Genomic DNA, 20333 nt, shown 5'->3' with positions numbered 1-20333 from the left:
TATGTCTAGTAATCAGGTTCCAATTGAGTCGGATTCATATTGAGTTGCAGTAGCAATGTAAATATGAATACTGACTTAATTATTAAACGAGTTATATAAATTATAAATGGGTTACTCTTAAGTTATTCAAACTTATATAAATTATTTAAATTATAAATAAGTTTTTTTTTATTATAAATAAGTCATTTAGGTGATAAATAGATTATTCAGATTATAATTAAGTTACGTTGTCACAAATAGATTGACAAATCAAATTATAAATAAGTTAAGATAATCAGCATGAGTAGAATTAAAATTTTATTCAAAATGTTTCTTTGTTTTGACATTAGATAGATGGGAGGCTGAATGTTTCAAGAGTAGATAATTAACTTCCTCGCTCCCTGGCCAAGGACCAGGGCTCTAAGCTACCTCAACAAATTCCCACAACACTCAAATTTCAACATAAAAGCTTCATATCCTTTAGAAAAAAGGAAATGGGACCTTAAACAAACTAGAAATTCTTCACACTAGTTCCTGTTAATTTAAGTTGACATCAAACATCCAAAAGTAAATGCCAAATTTGGGCCAAAGGTAAACACATCATTAAAGATATGTAAACATTCTCTCGACATTCCTTTTCCATGTAGAATGTCAGGTTAACCAGAGCAAATCCAACAGGAATTGGACTAATAAGTGCAAAATTATACCTTCCTGCGCACAGAGAACATATATTGACGCAATTCATTTAGTAATCAAGAATGGAGCAGCACCATTCCATTTCAACTCTGTAATACATGACAGATATGATAGGGGGAACCATTTGGCAAGACTTTGCACAGGTGCCTCCACCAGGCCCTGACTTCTGGTACAAAAATCCAACTGCTTAATGGACACCGATAAATTAAAAACAGAAAGATTTATCTAGTGCTCAAACAAAGAAATAGATTATGGCGATCTAAATTTTCCAGTCTGGTTGAAACTAACAAAATTAGAACCAAAGTTTCAAAGAGGAGGTCTTAGTACAACTAATCTTCCTCCTCGCCCTCGTTCTCTGCAATGTTGAAGTACCGGAGCTCATAGACATTGCGGTCTTTGTTGGATGCGATCACCCTCAGCCAATCCCGAACATTATGCTTTTTCAAGTACTTCTTCGTGAGATACTTTAAGTACCTGAGAGAAACAAGAGAAGATCCAGTAAAATACGATTGCAATGAAATTAGCACATACAAAGGGCAAACGTCAAGAAAATAATATCATCAAAATATCAAATCATAGCCAGAACTTTTAACTGTCTTCAAGCTCTAAGATGAACATATAAGATTCAATGAAGGGCTGGGTGAGGGGACTCGTCTCGTCAAAGATAAGATATTTTAGCAGTTTATTTTGAGCATAACATGAGAATTCTTCTTACTATACAGATATGCTCCTTATTCCTCACTTCTCACACAAACAGCTTTGCTTTCCATCATCCGAAGTTCAGGATTGGAGGGATTCCTATCCATTGACATCAACTCCCGCACAGAACTTTCAACTCCCTTTTTTTTTTGATAAAAGGCTTTTCAGCCCTGTTTCATCAACTCCCTTAGTTATCTACTTACAACTGCAAACTTAACCACTTTGTTCAAGGAGATAATTCATACACCTATGGAGTCATTACAAGCGGAACTTACATTACAACAAACTAAATGAAAATAATATGAAACTAATTCGAAAATGGTGAACACCTGCTCTGACTAAAAGATCACTGGGCAAAATTATAGTTGATTCACTGTAATAACCTTGCGAGTTAAAGCTATCACAATTAACAGTACGACTGAGCCCATAAAAGGTCACGTCTATTTATCACCCAAAAAGATATTGTTAGAAGTTATTATGACAACAAAAGAGGACCAAGTTAGCAATCAGACGACTAGTTACATCAAATCCAACTATATTCTACCAAAACAAAGATAATCTATGAATTATAACAAGCAAAATGCAAAGGGATGCTTTTTAAACTAGTGTTTCACTGAGATTTAATCATCAGATACTTGAAAACATTTGGGACCCCAACGTCATTGAAACCAATAAATTACTTACCCATCAAAGATATATCATGCTAAGATCTTAGGAAGAAATTAATAGAACGATTCAAAATTACAAGTTAAGATTTCGATAAGACCTCTTGGAGAAGGGCCCGTCGGAGGTGACGGTGATCTTGCTCTTCTCCCGGGTGACGGTGACAGCATCGCCGAAAGCTCCGGCCTTGCCGCCGGCAACCTTGATCCGCTCCTGTAGGAACTTCTCGAGAGAGGCGATGTCCATGATCTTGTCCTCCACCGGCTTCCCACAGTCGATGACGAAGGTGGAGCCCTTCTTCTTCCCTCCTTTCGTCGCCATTGCGCTCGCTCCACGACTCATCGTTCCTGCCTTCCTCTCTCCTCGCGGCTAGGGTTAGGATTTAGGGTTTCCTGAAGGCGGGCGAATGGGGTCATGAGGATTACCTATATAGTTCTGTAGATACGATACGATATTCCGCAGCTCGTTGTATCTAGTATTCCACTGAAATTTCCGACGGTGTTGATTCGTTTTGGGGCATTAGGAATTCACAATGCCCTTGTTACTGGATGAGGAGTGTTTTAGTTATGTTGTTCCTAGGATGCACGCATAAGACAGGGATTAAGTTTGCCCGGGCTTATTTGAGAGTTGAGACGGGTCGGGTCCGTCTATAAATTGGGTCGGGCCGACATCGACAGTTAAAAATTTACGATGCATTCTAAATTATCAATGGTATCCCCTTTTATATATGCGATCAGAGTCATTGGGTACTTGTTTGATTTGTGATTAAGTTCCGAACTTAATTAGTTAATTTTATTTTTAGCCTTAATTTATTCTTAAGAAGTTCTTAGTCATCGAGATCGACAAAACCATCTATGCTCCTATAAATTATTACTTTGCATGGATGCTCTTGAGGTTAATGAAATTTTAACGATTCATGTTTTGATACATATATATATGTCAAGAGTGGAATATATGTTTGTTTAAATAAGATATTTTAGAAAGGTATATGAATACATAGCCTCCATTTACTTAGCTAAAAGAACAGAATATCAATACAGTCGGTTAAAAAGGAATAAAACATCCACGTCTCTAATAGACAGAATTACCAACAAAAGCCACCCACTGTAACAAATTCAAGTGAAAGAAGAAAAATAACATATTGTAACAATAGACATATAACATGGTAATCTCAAGTAAACAATCAACAACTAGTGCTTCATAGCTACTCAATCTGTAGCACTAGTAGCTAAGCAGTTAAAAACTGATGAAGAGCTAGCTCATCTCTTTTGCTATTGCTTCTCTCTTGCTCTTTATATGTAACATTGCACTCAATCAATGGACATCTGATGCTGGCTGGTTAATTCGAGACGACCTCCGATTAAGCTGATCCTGTGCCGGTGTTGCTATGGTCGCCAAAGATGCGCTTGCGGAAGTCGGAGACCATCATCGGGAGGCCTTGGCGGAGCGGGATCTTGGGCTCCCAGCCGAGGAGCGTCTTGGCACGGGTGATGTCGGGCTTGCGCTTGTGCGGGTCGTCCTCTGTGTTAGGTCGGAACTCGATCCGTGCATTTGAGTCAATTGTGTCCTGCACCACCTTGGCCAGTTCCAGCATGGTGAATTCACCTGGGTTTCCTAGGTTGAATGGCCCTATATGCTCCCCTTCCATCAAGCGCATCAACCCCTCAACCTATTATTCCAATTTGTATCAAAACAACATCAGTAGAACATTGCAAGTATTTCTGCGCTGCTAATATCATATTAACTCATCGCCTACTCTAAAAGAGTAACCTAAAAGGGAGGGAACAGTGATTTGATACTTCACCTTCTAACACTAGTAATATTCTCTTCTATATATATAGTAGCCTCAATAAATAAAGACTTATGTTTGTCCATTATGGCACTGCCATTCTCTCATTGGCTTGATTGATGAAGACAAACCTCAGACTATAAACCCACAAATGTGTTATTATTTGTGGGGGATCTCCATCTAGTTTATTTAGGATGAGGACTGGTCTCTTATGGAAACAAAGGCAATAAAATTTGGAGCAATACCCATTGATATAATTTGTCCTGTTTAGGGTTCACCAATTTCCATATGTTCAAACTTTAAATGTCGAAATTAGTGCTAGGTGGTCCCTAAATACACAATAGTTTTGTTTGTAACGGTGAGTACTACAACATGCATTTAGAATGCACCAGGCATTACAGTAATATGTGCAAACGAAATTATAACACGTCTCATGAAATATTATGGTTGGTTGGCAAACGAATGGGTCCCACTTTTTTTTTTTTTTGTTGCACCAATCCCAGGTTATGAAACTAGGCCACGAGGCACCAAACATAGACAAAATTTATAAATTAAAATTAAATTTTAAATTTAAAAAAAAATGAAAAGAGAAACATAGAAGATGAGTAAATATACTGATTAAACTAACTCACCAGATCAGAGACATATTGGAAGCTCCTTGTTTGCTTTCCATCACCATAAACAGTCATGGGCTCCTTCCTCAGGGCCTGAAATCAAATAAATTCTTAAGACTTTCTTCATAAATATAAATAAAGACAGGTGGTTATTAAAAAAAGGAAAAAAGAAACCCCTAAATATTTAAGTTAGATTCCCACCCATCAGACTTAGGACCAGTTGGAATAATTTAGTACTAATACTACTTAATTCTAACACAAATAATATATTAAAATCAAGAAAAAATTATTAAAAAAAAAGAATTAGAGGAGACCAACCTGGGCGACAAAGTTGCTGACGACCCGGCCATCATCGATGCACATGCGAGGCCCATATGTGTTAAAGATCCGAGCAATCCTCACCTAAATCCACGAACATTATAGTTAATCAAAATAACGCTAATTAATCTCCTAATTAACCAAAAGGGGTTGCACACTAATCACCTCGAGTTGCGCCCCACGGTGGTAGTCCATCGTCAACGTCTCCGCCGTCCGTTTCCCCTCGTCGTAGCAACTCCGCACCCCTGCACCCACCGCCACGTGTCGGTTTCAGCCATACAGGAGAGGTTGTACTACTACTACTACTACTACTACCACTACAAATACCCAACCAACTACCCAAAGTCTGAAAGACTAAGAATATTTCTAGAGTAATTAATTACCGATGGGATTGACATTGCCCCAGTAGGATTCAACCTGCGGGTGTTGCAGTGGATCGCCGTAGACTTCGCTTGTGCTTGTGAGGAGGAATCTGGCACCCACTCTCTTCGCCAGCCCAAGCATATTGAGCGTTCCTACTACGTTAGTCTTGTAAGAATCTACACGAGTTAAGGGATCCAAACCAAAATAAGCTGTAGATCTACGAAAGATCATCAATGAAAGCGAGATTTTATCGCCCAAGTTGGTAAAATCGAATTCCGATCAGGAGATTAAAAGATGGTAAAAAGAAAAAGAAAAGAAAAAGGATATGATTGTCTTGACTGGGTTGTACTTGTAATGAACAGGGGATGCCGGGCAGGCGAGATGGTAGATCTGATCGACCTCGAGAAGGATCGGCTCGACGACGTCATGGCGGATGAGCTCGAAATTGGGCTTCCCGAAGTGGTGCATGACGTTCTCCTTCCTCCCTGTGAAGAAGTTATCCACCACGATAACGTTATCCCCCCTCGCGATAAGCCTATCCACCAGATGGCTCCCCACGAACCCGGCCCCTCCGGTGACCACGATCCGTAGCCCCTTCCTCTTCAGGCCGAGCGGCACCTTCCCCCCTACGAATCCCCTCGCCTCCTCGTACACCGACCGGTGGCTCACGGTAGCCGTGGATCTCTGCGCCAAGCCCACCATCAGGTGGGTCGCGGCCGCGGAGCTCGCGGCCGGGGAGGCGCGAGAGGCGAAGGAGAAGATGACGGAGGTTACCACGATGCCCAGAAGCCCGAATAGGAGGCGTTGCTCGCCGAGGAGGTACCGGACTGGGCGAGAGAGCCACGGGAGGCGCTTGGGGGGCTTCGGGGAGTAGCCCTCGGCTTCTTGGGGCTGGGACTCGTGGCCTCGGTAGATTAGCTCGGAAGCCATCTCGAGATCGAGGCGAGGTTGCGGCGGCGAGGAACCGAAACGTAAAAGACGAGGGATCTTATTTGTAAATAGGCAAAACACCGGGGGCTTGATTTCTTAAAAGTCCCCCCAGCCGGAGTCGCCGCGTGGGTGGTCGAATTACTGGAGAGGAGGAGGCGAGATTTATAAAGCAAAAGAAGGGGGGTCACGTTCTAATGCTCCGCCGGATCAGAAACAAGCTATCCGCCTACGGCGTTTCCTGACCGTTCGATCAATCACCCGGTGAATGGCTACCCACGTGGACTGCAATGCCCCTCGGAGGACCGCTACGTGGACGTAGAGCTGTTTCCCGAGTCCTGACCCAGAGTTTTGTTTTGACTTAATTAAATGACGGAATTACCCCTTTATTATTGCTGGCAAATGCTGTTATCTCTTAGTTTAATGACCAAACTGCCCCATGTGGAAGTTAGACGAGCATGTCCAAGTTGGCGCCGATGGTGATGACGTGGCCCATGTTCCAATTATACCCCTCCGGAACTTTTTTATGATAATTAATTATAATTAGGGTTAGAGATGCTCCTATCCTATCCTGTGGAGATCTAAAAGCCACTCCTTTTCATAACAACTCCTCTACTAAGTAAGATTCCACATGAGGAAGGCGTCATCCTTAACCGATTGCGATCAATTATTTTTCAATTTGAGGAGAAGCTTCTTTTGGTGAATAAAATTAAAAAAAAAAGAAGAACAAATTGGGTTGACTTTTGTACCACTTGGCACGTCCTGTTTGATATGAGACGGAAATTTGCACTAAACCCCACCAAGAATTATAAAACACACCTTTTTATTCTTTTGTGTAAGTAACCGTTGCAACCGCAGACTTCAGATAGAACGCTTAAATCGTCCCTTTGTGCTCAAAGCTTCTCTTTATATTTTGGGTGTAGATGCATAGATTCAATTATCAACCAATTCGGATAGAATTAGTAGATATCGTTTCCTATGATTAAGTAGGTGATAGAATTAATTTTAACCTCAAATAATTATTATTAAGAAAATTATTTAATAATTTAGTGACTTAATTTAACGGTTTAACTCAATTGATAGTTTAACGATACAGTCAATTTAGAGAAACAGTTTGACAGTGTAATAACTTAAAAAATATTATAGTGATATATAATTTGAATTAATAGTTCATCTATACATATAACTCAAAATTTAGACTATACAATTAAATTTTAGTGGAGCAAGTAGCTTTACATCCGAGAAGAATTTATTCTCTACGCTGCTCATATTTAGTCTCGTCCTTCGAATGATAAGGTCTAATTTGTAAATAGTGACAGGACATGGTCCAATCTAAAAAAAATGATTGTGAGGTGGTGGGATCCAGTGAGTTGGTGGGTGTAAGTTTGTGGTGTGGGCCCAATCATAGGATGTGATTTGTGTGGTTAGGTTGGACTAGGTGTGGTTTGGGGAGATTGATCGAGTCATTTGTTTTGTCTCTTTACTCCTATATATTTGGTTGCTAAAAAATAGAATTTAAATTTATATATATATATATATATTATTTATTTAATTTTTTACAAATAAATTTCGAAATATAATCTCTTTTTTAAAGATAGTACTTTAACGGCCCACTGCATTATCCTATATACTAACATATGAAATTAAGAGCTATTTTGACATTATCCAAGTCAATCCTACTTTCTTTTCTATATGATATAATCTCAAATAAATTTAATCCTATCTACTTAGAAAGGAATATATATTATATATATTATAATAATAATAATGAAAAGAAATAATAAGCTACCTGGCTTGAAAAGGACTCAAATTTTTGAGTCTTTGCTAGAAAGCAAAATTAGACACGTCTTTATATAAAATAAGTCATTGGAACTTAGAAGAGTGCTTGTTTTAAATCTTTCACAAGGCATTAATTTAATGTTGACAATGTCTAATGGATAGTAATTGATAATACTTTTCATGTGTTACAAGTAATGTGATTGCCTCCTAACATTTATGAATGATTACTTCTTAGAACATGCTAATTTGACTACATTAAATTAAATAATACCAATTTCAACACTTAGCTAGATTATTTTTTGATAAATTTTTAATTTTGTTAGAAAAAAATGAACGATATATTTAAAATATTTCTTCGAGCTGATTAGAGATGCTGCGATTATTAATATAAAAATTATTTTTTAAATCTATCGGCTCTTCATTTTTCCACAAAATACATAGCTTTTTAAAACAAGAAATAAAATATTTTTAAGTAATATTGGCATCTTTTTTATACACTGCAATATAGATTAATTTATATTGATATTCATTATACACGCCGATAAATAAACGTTAAGAAAAAACTATTACGACAGTAATGTCTTCAGTAGCTTAAATTTAAATGAAGATATATATATTTTATTTATGTGGTTGTAATTCACTTATCTATAGATGATATACCTCCATTAAGTCATTATTATTTATTTATTTTTTAGGGCCCATATTAGATTATGAGTCTTAATCAGCTGTGTACTTTGTTTTCTTGTTTTTATTGCATATCACTATCTATACTTTAGTCACACATTTTTTTAGTCTAGAAAAAGACCACTTAAGAAATATGTTGCAAAAAAGAGAGGAATTAATTAAGAATAATCCTATGGGGATAACTATTTTTTGTTGTAAATATGTCAAAAGGGAGGGGATTAATTTCTCCAATAAGACTAACAAATTTTTTCTTTTTAATATTCTTCCATGAGATGAGATGGCATGTAAGTGTAATCATAGAAGAGCATTTAATATGTGGAGATAAAATAAAAATATAGCAAAGAGGACTATAAGGAAATTCCCACCTCTTCTCCATTGTATTATAATTTTTGTGCACATGCATCTCACATGGTACATGCTTAAGTTAATTAATCTCTTTAATCTCTTCTCTTTTGAAATTAGAATACAATTACAGCATGTTCATATAAAAGCATTGGTCTAGAATTTAGCATCTTAACTAGAAATAATAACTTTTAATGCACCGCTAATTGCGGTCCATGATTGAGGGACCGGTGGACTATACAGCGACGAAAAGAAGATTAGAGACGAAAAAGATAAGAATTAGGGTTCTTACTGAGTCAATACTAGTGCCTAAAATGATAGAGACTTGCTGAGAATATTAATGAGCAGTATTTTGGCAGTTAGCTCTTAGTTTTGGATGTTTGGATTAATGTGGAATTTCTAGCATGGGATTGTGGTCCTTGGAGGTCTTTGAATGCCTTCTTCTTTTAATCTTTTCATATAAAGGAGGCTAAGGAGTATAAGTTGTTTGGTGGTCCTAAACTTCAATGTGTGGAAGAACAACACTATGAAAGAAATGAGCATAGAAAGAGAATTCTAATATCAACAAGAAAAGGTTAGTAATAATGTACAAAGGAAAATTTAATGTTCATTAAAAGAAAAGGGTTTGTTTTTCAATACAATTGTTACTAAAATCATCACCTCAGTCAAATCTTAATTACTAAACTAAACCTAAATGTAAGTTATAAAATAACTACTTTACTCTTGTATAACTTGTTTATGAACGATGGTCTGAAAATTATACAATACTATTTAATATCATATTCGAAGGATAGATTTTTCTATACAAGAAATAGAATCGACGATAAATATATCTACTTTGAATTTAAAAAAGAGAAAATATTTTAGTTATTTATATGCAATTGAGTGTATTGTGTTGAGGTGTTGTTATAATTTGTATTTAATGGAGAGGCTACTGCCATTATATTTTCCAGCATAAGGTTTCCATCATGATTAATTAGAGATTGCTACATTGCAACTACCTTGTGACTTGCTAGATACTAGAAATGAAACTTCTTTCTCTTCTATAGTACATAGGATATGAATATTTTTAATCAATCTTTGCCTATCTTTTCTTTCAGTTATTAGTTATTGATGTGTTAGATAACTAATTGACCTAAAACTAAAACTATTAAGTAATAGACTCATAATATATATTATATTTCTTATCGAGTCTCGTGCAATCCATTACTTATACCTTACCCGAATAATACTTCCTGAAAAATAGAGAATAAAACTAGGATCATGAGATTTGAACTAATATCGTTTAGAAAAATTAGCTCTGATACTATATTAGATCATTAGTTAATTCAAAAACTAATGCGAATCATGTCTTTTAACATACTACTCATGGGTGGATGTGGGTCAATCTAATTAGACAATTAAAATTCGACTTTTTTGAGTTTATGCTTAGTGCTCATTTTTCATCAGCAAAAATTGGGACAATTTGTCTAGAGATCCTCTTATCTTTTATTCCATTCTTCTTGATGATATTTGAAGCTTTGAACAATCGTGACTGGAGCCCACTGAATCAGACTGATTGCATATTGAATTTGAATCAATCTGGCTTGGTTTCCTTTACTTTGACTAATTCTCTGCTCTGATTTCATGGTAATGCCAAATTATGGAGGACCCCAAGGGTATGAACAATAATGCAATATGACCACTGTTTGATTACTCCATCTAATCCTACATCACAATTCAATTAATTTCTCAAATCATAAGCAACATTGATGTTTCAACATGTCCATGTCATGTGCCCTAGTTGAATTAATCTATGTGCTTAATTTTTCACGTGTCAAAATAGAATATCTAGATACAGCTCTTAGGTTAAGAGGGAAATGTGACTATATATTATTTGGTAGAGTATACAATGACATGCAATTGCATTAGCTGAAGAAGCCTCCTCTAGTGGCCAAAATATTGCATGAGTAATTTGTTGTTGGGTATACTTTTAATACTTTAAGTATATAATCTGTTTATAGTTCACATTTAGTCAGTCTTTACAAGGGTTGTGAAAAGAGTAAACTACATATAGTTTAATTTGATAATAGTACAAGTAGTTTAATCCAATTTACTTATGGTATGAGACCCTCCTTCCTTAGTTTCATGAGGCAAAAGGGTTTCTTTGAAGGTGTTTTTCTTTTTGATGAAAAGCTCGTAGGTAGATTAATTGTATTAAATAGGAGATATTTTGAAGAGTTCCTCTACTAGATTGTGAGTAAAGTTTTGCTTTATTCTTTTATTATCTAATGATAAATAGTTTTATCAAAAAGATAGAAATCCTCCTATTTATCCCTTCTATCTTTCCTCTCTGATCAGACAAAAGAATAAACTAAAATAAATTCTCTCCAGCAATTCCACATAAGAAAGCAATTTTGCACATTTTAATTACAGCAAGCACCTGTAAAGATATATTCCTATTTTTTCATGAGACTTCAATTATTTCTCTCATAGACACCATGGAATGATACAAATGATTCTCTGGTACATAAAGAGGAATATTTTAATCTTGTGATGCAAATGCTTCATGTGCATCAGTGCTTATAACATTATCAGACCAGCTAATATGCATGCATAAAGCCATACATCAAATATAGCTTGTCCCCCTCTGAATCCAAGTTTAACATGAAGATTAAGAAGACAACCATTCAATTAAGCAAAGCAAATTTTACTTAGTGCTGGATCTCTTCATGCATCTGCCCTCTTATTTATTTATTTATTTATCTTACTTGATTAATTCCTAGATCAGTTTATACCTCATTAACCAAACCTGTATGAAGGGCTTTTGTTCCTTCCAGTTAAGAATGAGAAGCAGAGATGGAGAATTTTAGCACCATAGATAGAATATAAACAACAGGTTTGAGGCAGAGAAGAACTAACTTCTCTTGATAAGAAAGTAAAGGTCACATCGGGAAGAACTAACTTCCCTAATCAAAGAAAGTACTTATGAAAAACAATTATCAAAGTTAAGAGTTGCTTGCTCTCAGCTTCTAATCTTTTTGTTGGGGGGCATCCACTGATAAGAACTGCTTTGTGTACTGGTGAACTTTTGATCCTGATCCTGACTGATGATCATAGTACTCGACCACCGCAGCTCCGGCTAATGCAGCTAAAGTAAGAGCTTGAGCATGTAATCTGTCAATAGAACAAAAATAATTTCTTCAGATCCTGTCAGGATGGTAATGCTTTAGGGTCGGCGATAAAGTTTGTAATTTCCAACAAATTACTATACAAAGACTCTTCCTCCTACAGTTTGTATTTGATTGTGCAGGCTAAGAAACAAGCAGTCTCTCACCATACAAGTATGAACATCATGTTTACTTGCACTTGATCACAAGAAATAGATGGCCTCCACTAAGGCCTCAGTGACATAGACCTTACTGATACAACACCAAATTTCTCTAAGAAATATAACTGTACAGTTAAATTTCTCTAAGAAATATAACTGTGCAGTTAACAATTTAGACTACCATTGGAAATTAAAAGGGAAAAGGGAGACGCCTCAACTCTAACAAAATCTATTGAACGCATCCTTGTGCTGTAAAAAGAAACCTTCAGAGAGTACATGTGTGTTCTGAAACCCTAATGGCATAAGAAACAAAGGCACATTCAAAATGGTGGACTCCTGTCAGCCCTCTACTGAGATTAGAAGGAGAGAGAGAGAAAAAAAAAAGGACTGTCAACTCTAACAAGCACATCTTTGTGCTGTAAAAAGAAACTTTCAGAGAGTACATGTGTGTTCCGAAACCCTAATGGCATAAGAAACAAACGCATTTAGACATTCAAAATAGTGGACTCCTGTCAGCCTTCTACTGAGAATGTTCTTCCTTAGACTTTGGACTAAAAACTGATCACAACAAATTTATGACTAATATTTAAACAATCATGAAGGATGACTATGAGGTATCATTTCTGATAGAGCTCCAAAGTTGGCTAGAAAGCTGAATGCCTGGATCATATGCAAACTTTAGAAAGGCTTGAGAGTTAATTTGAATTTTCTTATTTATTGTTAATTTTGAAATTTAGCATATCCTCAAATCTTCATACAACATCAAATCAGGCAAGGTCAGATGGAGCTCTAAAAGACCACAACATGATTCCCCTCTGGGCTTACATATAGATATGGATACATTTAAGAGTACTGTTATGCAAATACGATCACCTTTTATCATAGAGAGGATCTTGTATTTAAAGTCTTTCATAGCCATGCTTTTATCAACATAAATGATTTGCTTCTGCTGAAAGTAGACACAAGTACATAACCTGATTAACCCAATGCGTTGATGCTACAACATCAACACAAGCCAATGCAATTTTAATCCATTGCATTGTTGAGTTGGCTACTGAGAGGTGAGAACCAACCTGATATAGGCTTTGGTCGAGCTATTGTTGGGATCTTCTATAGGCCTTCAAACCGACATAATCAAAAATAAAAAATCCTCTCTAGGTTGTTTTATACCAAAAATAGGCTAAAAAAAAGAGAAAACAACACTTGGTTTCTGCATATAGGCATGTACCAATAAACTTACAGTTCTTAGCAAGTTATGTCATAATGCAAACATATTTATTAAAAGGATAATTGTAATATCTATATAAAAGGATGTGATGTGGCAATGTATCAGGATTCAGGAGCTTTCCAATGAGCCAAGTAATGTAGGCTAGGCTTGTAATCATCAAGCTAGTGTGAGTGTATTTGGCACGATCCAGGAAGAACTTATTGAATTCAACATTGACATTTATTTGTATCAAGATATCAACTTGAGGAAGATTAAAGTTCTGTAATTGGTACAAGTTTGGTGTACACCTACACTGATAGCTTATAAACATGGTGGGTGCTGTGTTACCTCACTACTCCACCACATCAAAAAGCAAAGTCTGTAAACCTAATCTGACATTGAATTATCTTTATGCAATCACTTCCCTTCTCCCATTTCTAATTTCCCCTTGCTCTAAGAAAAGACAATTTTGTTCTCACTTTTCTTTTAGAACGATTTATTTCTGGTCACTAAACTCTTATGGTTAGCATCTACCAGATGCCAATATTTAAGCAAATTAAAATTCTTTGTTATTCCCAAGCAATAAACAATCATCTTTCACATCCACAGACATATAGTCATGATGGACCCTCTAAATATTTCTCCTTCCTCTTCTATTATGCAGATCAATTTTCTCAATGAAATTGAGAAAATTGACTCCTTTCTCAATAAGCATATCCTTATAAGCAGAGATGCTTATTTATACAAGTTTTCTCAATGAAATTGACGCCTTTCTCAATTAACTCCCCCGAATTAGGAATTCCCCACAAAACTTCTTGACAGATAAACATCAAAATATCTGCTTTTCCGAGATAAAGGAGGGAACTTTTTGTAAATTTCTCTATCCACTTGCGCCTAACAAATATCGAGTTATGGGCAGCCAAAAGATCAAAACCCATCTATAGTAGAAAATCCCCAACTAGGCGTTCGTATCCGAAACAAATTTATCAATAAACCCCAAATGAAACTATCAAATTAAAGAGAAAATCGAACCTTGCGTGGATAATCTTAACACTGGGCTTCATATTCGGCCGAGACCAGTTGTACGCGATCGAGCCCCCAATTCCAGTCAGCCAAAGAGACCCTGAATGCCAAAATATTTACTCATATAAACAAATGGGATACCCAAATCCCTTAAATAAAAGTATGAAAAAAAATCACCAAAAAAATTCAAAAGAAATGGAAAATCTTGGAATTACCAACGGCTCGAAGCTTATGCTCGACGACCCACTTCCTCAACGACTCCATTGTGGTTTGGTTCTCCGCCATTTCTGTTGGCTCCTTTAATTGCAGGGGAAAGTTTAGAAGAACAAAACGAAGAGAGATGGAAGAGAAGACAGACCGACGTCTTTATTTATAGGTGGAAAGCAAATCGTAGTGACTAACGTGCGCTGCTGGCACACACCTTTAACGTTCGCCCATACGTCAGCTTGCCCGACACGGACCAGAAGGATACGTGATTTCGATCCAAAAGGAAGTTTAAGAAAAGCATCTTAGAACCCTATACACCAGAAGCCACGCGTCCGGCTTTACACGTGTTAGTAAGCTAATGGCAGATATAGCCGATTCGTGTAACCTCTTTTTTCTCTACCAGCGGTATTATACCAAGCGGTGGGTGGTATCCGAAACCGGAGGCACGAATGCTCGGTTTGACCTGTTTACGGATTGGCGCAAAACTTTAGGATCGATTTGAAAATAACACGACACGTGTCTCCTTTAGCTTTTGTTTATTTTTAGATATTTTAGATCTGGAAGCGATTGCAAATTTCCCTTTGCAATAGGGCGAGTAGCGAGTTTGATATTTGTACGAGCTCGCGGATTCAGGTGATACTATGCACCGGTTTATGGATACCGGAGTACCGGACAATAGAATATTGCTACTGGTGGACCTCGAGATTCGTGCTTTGGCCCAATAAGCCCATATGCAAGGATAATGGGCAATAGCATGGGCTAATTTCCCCGAGAAGAAGCGAGCTGGTTAATAAGATCCAGTGCGTGGGTAGTAGCACGAGTGGCGTTCGCCACCTTCTTCCTCACAACTCCCTCCGCCCTTTGCATCCCTCCAGCCCATCGAGGCAAGTGACTTGGTTCGTCAACGCAGCACTGACCCACGTCTCCACGTTGCTCATCTGCCATCCAAACGTCTCCTCCTCCAACCTCGTCAACTCCTCAACGCTGTCTCGGAGTTCGCCGACCGCCTCCTCGAAGCAATCCTCGCAATCCGCAACCGCTTGCCGCCCTACGCCGCCATCGTCTTTCGCCAACGACGTCGTCATGTACTCGTGCACTCGCTTTGCCTCCGTTAGCGTGGCTCGTACTGCAGCACACGCTATTTCGATCGATGTAGAGTTTGGTACTTGAGATGAGTTGGTGGATGACGAGAGGAAGAGGACAAAGAGGAGGAGGAGGAAGAGGAGTTTTGGAGTAGCCATGAATGGTTGATCAGAGAGGAGTATATATATATATATATAGTTGGGGGTTATAGAAGCTTTACAGGCAAGGAGGAGATGAGTGTAATAAAAGAGGGGGGGAAGGGGTTCATGTGAAGATTTTAGCTTGCAAATGGTTAGCTGTCACAAACCTTAAAGCATTTGATGTTGGTGGGATTTGTTAGGTTATGGACTTGAATGCAGTTACTTTTCTAATTTGTATATGGGAGTGGTGATTGTTTTACTCTTCATAGTCTCCTTTTAAAAAAAATATTATATTTATCCATAAATTAGAGATCACTTATTCATGGTTTATAATTAATATCACGGTTACTATTTATATTGTATAACTAATATAATGGATATCGTACCTTTATTCTTAATATTTTAATATAAAAGTTGGAATTAGGGATATGACCTTACCTTTATTCTTAGGGATATTCACAAGAAGCAGTGGATAGACAAAATAAAAGAAAGAATTAAAGGAGGGAAGTCGGTGCCGACTTCAGTTTCGGCGACGAGTATTGATTGGTGCTGACTTCTCGCATTCCAACCCTAAAAACCCATAGGAACAAAACCCTCAAACTTTCGTTCTACTTTCCCACCTTTCCGGTCTCCTCCTCCTCCTCCTCTCCGATCGAATCCATCGACGCATCCATGGCGCGCTTCAAGAATGTAAGATCACGATCTCGATCTCTTCCTCCTCTTCCTTTTTCCCAGGTCTTTACTCCTCGTGCTGAGAATTTTGTATCTCATGCTCTCAATGAAGAAGAGAAATGCTAGAGCAAAGCCGCCGGTAGTAAATAAGCAGCCGAGCGTTGATCAGGTTTCCGGAGATAAGATCCCGAAGAGCTTCGTCTTCGCCAGAGGGAAGCTGCCGGGCCCGCTGAAGCAGCTTGAGTTGGATCTTCGCAGGATGATGCTGCCTTACACTGCTCTTAAGTTAAAGGTACTGGCTTTTTCTTAAAGTAAATAGTCTACTGTGTTGTTTTTGGGCTTCGTTGTGATGGATTTGTTTTTGTAGAGATATTTGCGGAAGTAATTTGTTTGTCGGACTTTGTTTAGCGAACATTTTAGAATTGTTTGTGTGGCAAAGCTAAAGGACCGGAAGATTAATACTATGTGTTTTTCACTATATATTAAAGGACTCTCATGGAATTAGCTGCAGTACTAGTCAAGAAGACGTTACACAGCATGAAAAGAGAAGTTCTTTCATGGAATTAGTCCCAATACTAGTATCCAATTGTTTTGCCCCCCTAAATCTGCTCTAGTTTGTTTCTTTTGCAATTCTAGGGAAGCCAAAAATTTTGATTGATGTGTTTGCTTCAATCTAACAGGAGAAGAAGCGAAACAATCTCAAGGACTTTTTGAATGTCGCAGGGCCTATGGGGGTCACTCATTTTCTAATATTATCATATCCTAAGAGTGTTCCCCATTTACGTGTTGCAAGGACACCACAAGGCCCGACCCTGACCTTTCATATACATGAGTATGCATTGGCATCTGATATTGCTCGATCCCAATCACGTCCGAGGTGTCCTCCAGAGATTTTCAAAAACTCGCCCTTGGTATGTCGTTGAGCATGTGAAACTTTAGACCATTATATTATGCTGCTAACTTGGTGCTTTGGTTTCTTGTATATATCTAATGGATTTCTTTTAAATGGAAACAATATTGTCTATTTTGCATGTTCTGTCAGATTTTTCGTTATTCAACATCCACTTTATCTCTGGCAGATTGTACTTTCTGGCTTTGGGGGTGGAGGTCAACACTTGAAGCTTGCGACTATTATGTTCCAGAACATATTTCCAGCAATTGATATAAATACTGTATGTGTTTGAGCAATATCTTCCATATTTCTTTTTAATACTCAACAACTGTTGAAAGATGTCCTTTTTTCATGGCAGGTCAAACTTGCATCTTGTCAAAGGCTAGTACTTTTAAATTACAACGCTGAAGAGAAGCTTATTGATTTTCGACATTACTCCATCAGGCTTCAACCAGTAGGTGTCTCCCGGAAGATTAGAAAATTGGTGCAGAATCATCAAGTACCAGACTTGAGGAACCTCCAAGACGTCAGTGACTTTGTCACCAAGTAAGAGCTGATTACTTTTTTTCTTTATTAATATCAAATATGGTTTTCTGGTCAATAGATGGTGAAGTAAAAAATGTCTTGTATGTTCTTGATTTGCCAATTTCAGTTCTTATATAGTTATATCCTTACACTATACAACACAGGGACTTGATTTGTCTAGTGTTCCATTTGTCTTGTCATTGGTTCACACTATATGGACCATTTTATTGTTGTAATGTTGCAGCAAGATTACCATGCAAGTACAAATCAGCGGCTGCTTTACTAACGTGTTATACTCCTTAAATCACCTGAAGCTTGATCCCTTATTATGAAAGAAAAAGAAATTTGTTGTTATTGCAACTGAAGTTGCACCTCAATTACTTTTTTTTTTTCAATTAGCAATTTGTATGTAACGAAACTAGATTTGGCTGGACTCATAGAGATAAACTGGATACCGTGGGATATTATTCCTCATAATTGAGTTTGCATAGTTTTTGTCAGTTTCATTCAAAACAAATGACCGATTTTCCAAAAATTCAAAAAGGAAAATACAGTATCTATGATATGCATGTTGTATTGTTTTTGGCTATGTAGATAATAGTGATGTTCATCATAACTTTTTAAGTGTTTGTCTGCTTATGAGGATGATAGTACCAGGAGATGATATCAACATTTCAAATTACATGTGGTTGTGTAGTTACACGTACACACAACCTATTTGCTAACCAAATTGTATTTTTTTTTACTCTGAAGAGCTGGTTATGGGTCGGAAAGTGAACCAGATGATGAAGCTGCGACTGTAAGTCTCGCAAGTGATCTGGATAAGATAAACCGTGCATCAACAAAAAGTGCTGTCAAACTTCAGGAGATTGGACCTAGGATGACTCTGCGCTTGGTTAAGGTTGAAGAAGGCTTATGCTCTGGAGCTGTCATTTTCACTGAATTTGGTAAGCATGCTAGTAGTACTGTTTAATTAATATCATTTAATGTACTGATGTGCTTCAACTTTTGTTCCTTCCTACTTCATTGATATCACTTGTACAATTCTTTCTATTATTGTGACTATAGCATTAAAGTTCTTGTGGACTTCTTTTCTAGGGTATATATGTAGTATCTTTTGTGATAGCACTTTATTTGACAAACACCCTTGGACTAAATTTAAGATGAATGAGGAAAAGGATCTATAGAGCCAATTCCCAAATAGTTCAGTATAAGATTTGGTTGCTGTTGTTTCTGTATGGTTACAACATATGCATTATGCTGTCAAAAGAAAATCACTTATAAATACTCTATCCTGAAGGTAAGATGTGTGATCCCTATACTTTAAATATTTACAAGGATAGAGATACTGTTTAACTTATCCACATGAGAGTGTTTTATCCTTGCTTTCATTTCAAGGGCTATGGGTGTTGGCCTTTGATTGTGCACGTGTACAAAATGAGCAGCATAGCAATGGTGATTCTGTGTTATCTTTTTAACATTGTTCTAGATAACATAGCTTGAAAGACTTGAGCATCCTTAAGCATATATTTGGTAAACCCAGCCAATTGCCTTGCTTAAAGACCTTTTTGAAGCTGTGTTGAGGAACATGTACTAGTTGAACCTGGATGAATGACCTTCCGTAAATTGGTGGATGTAACCTGCAGGATACATGTGCTAATGTAACAGAGGTACCATTTATTACTATACTATGTTATTCAGTTTCCTTTTGCAGTATGGTATCTGTTGAAACATCAAATACAATTTCCATTTGGGCCATTTTTTAGCATCCTCATTTAGTGTTGCCTAACTGGTTCTTCTTCCTTATTTTGAAGGAAAAGAAGTCACTGAAGCTACTTCAGCAGGGGATGAAGAAGATTAGTTGATTAATCAGCGCCCCCTTTTCAGACTAACAAGCAGGAAGGGATAGCAACTGAAGCTGAAGCATAATACCACTGCACGATAAGATGGGAGAAGGCATCTATCGGAAGGATTAGCGATAAAGAAAAAGAAAGAGATGCCTTTCATAATTTTTGATTCATATGGGCTTATAGAAGAAGATTACTTGGTGGTCCTCTTCTCGAGCTATCTAAACTAAATCAATTACACTTAGGAAAGCCAGATACTTTTAATTGGTTTTGTAAAGCTGGTGCCTCATTTTCAGGATTTTCTGAAATGTAATACATTGGCATTCTTTATCTTAATTTTTTTTAAGTACTTATCCTCTACCAGCATACTTCCCGCAAGATCAATTCATAGTTTTCAAATCTACTTTCCTTTGTCGGATTGAGAAAAAAAAAGGCTTATATTTATCATGTCGTCACCACCAGATGGTCCAGATCACCTGGAATTTTAGTTGTATTGCACAAAACCTCCCTTTTTGATACACTGTGAAATCAACTCCTTCGATTTAGCCGAGTGCAGACGAAATCCATCTTTCTG

At 37.2% G+C, this 20333-nt stretch overlaps 5 protein-coding genes across 8 annotated transcripts; 1 reads left to right on the top strand and 4 right to left on the bottom strand.

Annotated features, from left to right (window-relative positions):
• Positions 1–723: 723 nt before the first annotated feature.
• On the bottom strand, positions 724–2445 carry LOC140775873 (large ribosomal subunit protein eL22z-like). The gene is made up of 2 exons (XM_073119349.1): positions 2141–2445; positions 724–1149 (listed from the first exon to the last, which is right to left on the bottom strand). The coding sequence occupies exons 1-2, from the start codon at positions 2377–2379 to the stop codon at positions 1005–1007; spliced, it is 384 nt and encodes a 127-aa protein (XP_072975450.1). The 5' UTR covers positions 2380–2445; the 3' UTR covers positions 724–1004.
• Positions 2446–3157: 712 nt separating this feature from the next.
• Positions 3158–6198, bottom strand: LOC140775862 (UDP-glucuronic acid decarboxylase 4-like). The gene is made up of 6 exons (XM_073119331.1): positions 5440–6198; positions 5142–5286; positions 4924–5003; positions 4759–4842; positions 4459–4533; positions 3158–3706 (listed from the first exon to the last, which is right to left on the bottom strand). The coding sequence occupies exons 1-6, from the start codon at positions 6049–6051 to the stop codon at positions 3398–3400; spliced, it is 1305 nt and encodes a 434-aa protein (XP_072975432.1). The 5' UTR covers positions 6052–6198; the 3' UTR covers positions 3158–3397.
• Positions 6199–11692: 5494 nt separating this feature from the next.
• LOC140775308 (uncharacterized) lies at positions 11693–14766 on the bottom strand. The gene is made up of 3 exons (XM_073118527.1): positions 14609–14766; positions 14403–14493; positions 11693–12009 (listed from the first exon to the last, which is right to left on the bottom strand). Exons 1-3 carry the CDS (start codon positions 14676–14678, stop codon positions 11865–11867), a joined length of 306 nt encoding a protein of 101 aa, XP_072974628.1. The 5' UTR covers positions 14679–14766; the 3' UTR covers positions 11693–11864.
• A 676-nt stretch (positions 14767–15442) lies between these two features.
• Positions 15443–15841, bottom strand: LOC140775624 (pectinesterase inhibitor 9-like). The gene has a single exon (XM_073119004.1). The coding sequence runs from the start codon at positions 15839–15841 to the stop codon at positions 15443–15445; it is 399 nt and encodes a 132-aa protein (XP_072975105.1).
• A 511-nt stretch (positions 15842–16352) lies between these two features.
• Positions 16353–20119, top strand: LOC140775637 (peter Pan-like protein). 4 transcript variants are annotated; one of them, XR_012106790.1, is made up of 8 exons: positions 16353–16513; positions 16608–16787; positions 17176–17406; positions 17575–17667; positions 17746–17933; positions 18666–18859; positions 19456–19582; positions 19727–20119. XR_012106790.1 is itself a non-coding variant. In XM_073119018.1 (7 exons), the coding sequence occupies exons 1-7, from the start codon at positions 16496–16498 to the stop codon at positions 19771–19773; spliced, it is 951 nt and encodes a 316-aa protein (XP_072975119.1). In that variant the 5' UTR covers positions 16353–16495; the 3' UTR covers positions 19774–20119. The 4 variants fall into 4 exon arrangements, 3 of the variants coding, with proteins under 3 accessions (XP_072975119.1, XP_072975121.1, XP_072975120.1); XM_073119018.1 differs by lacking the exon at positions 19456–19582; XM_073119020.1 differs by lacking the exon at positions 19727–20119 and having other exon boundaries at positions 19402–19583.
• Positions 20120–20333: the final 214 nt, after the last annotated feature.

Source organism: Typha angustifolia, chromosome 14 (genome assembly GCF_048772165.1).
Source record: "Typha angustifolia cultivar Huaian chromosome 14, ASM4877216v1, whole genome shotgun sequence".
Lineage (NCBI taxonomy): Eukaryota > Viridiplantae > Streptophyta > Magnoliopsida > Poales > Typhaceae > Typha > Typha angustifolia.
The sequence above is the reverse complement of the archived record's forward strand: the minus strand, read 5'-3'. Positions and strand labels throughout refer to the sequence as shown.

Bases quoted from the DNA above. Each gene is read 5' to 3' on its own strand.
- LOC140775873 (XM_073119349.1), bottom strand. From the start codon at position 2,379: ATGAGTCGTGGAGCGAGCGCAATGGCGACGAAAGGAGGGAAGAAGAAG. The intron at 1,150-2,140 runs GTCTTATCGAAA...TGTTTCTCTCAG, and splicing joins GACGGGCCCTTCTCCAAGAG to GTACTTAAAGTATCTCACGA.
- LOC140775862 (XM_073119331.1), bottom strand. From the start codon at position 6,051: ATGGCTTCCGAGCTAATCTACCGAGGCCACGAGTCCCAGCCCCAAGAA. The intron at 5,287-5,439 runs TTCTTTTCTTTT...GATTCTTACAAG, and splicing joins TCAAGACAATCATATCCTTT to ACTAACGTAGTAGGAACGCT. The intron at 4,843-4,923 runs GTGATTAGTGTG...TCGTGGATTTAG, and splicing joins ACCGTGGGGCGCAACTCGAG to GTGAGGATTGCTCGGATCTT.
- LOC140775308 (XM_073118527.1), bottom strand. From the start codon at position 14,678: ATGGCGGAGAACCAAACCACAATGGAGTCGTTGAGGAAGTGGGTCGTC. The intron at 14,494-14,608 runs GTAATTCCAAGA...TTTGGCATTCAG, and splicing joins GCATAAGCTTCGAGCCGTTG to GGTCTCTTTGGCTGACTGGA. The intron at 12,010-14,402 runs GTTCGATTTTCT...TTCTATTGACAG, and splicing joins GTTAAGATTATCCACGCAAG to ATTACATGCTCAAGCTCTTA.
- LOC140775624 (XM_073119004.1), bottom strand. From the start codon at position 15,841: ATGGCTACTCCAAAACTCCTCTTCCTCCTCCTCCTCTTTGTCCTCTTC.
- LOC140775637 (XM_073119018.1), top strand. The intron at 17,407-17,574 runs GTATGTCGTTGA...TATCTCTGGCAG, and splicing joins TTTTCAAAAACTCGCCCTTG to ATTGTACTTTCTGGCTTTGG. The intron at 17,668-17,745 runs GTATGTGTTTGA...TTTTCATGGCAG, and splicing joins CAGCAATTGATATAAATACT to GTCAAACTTGCATCTTGTCA.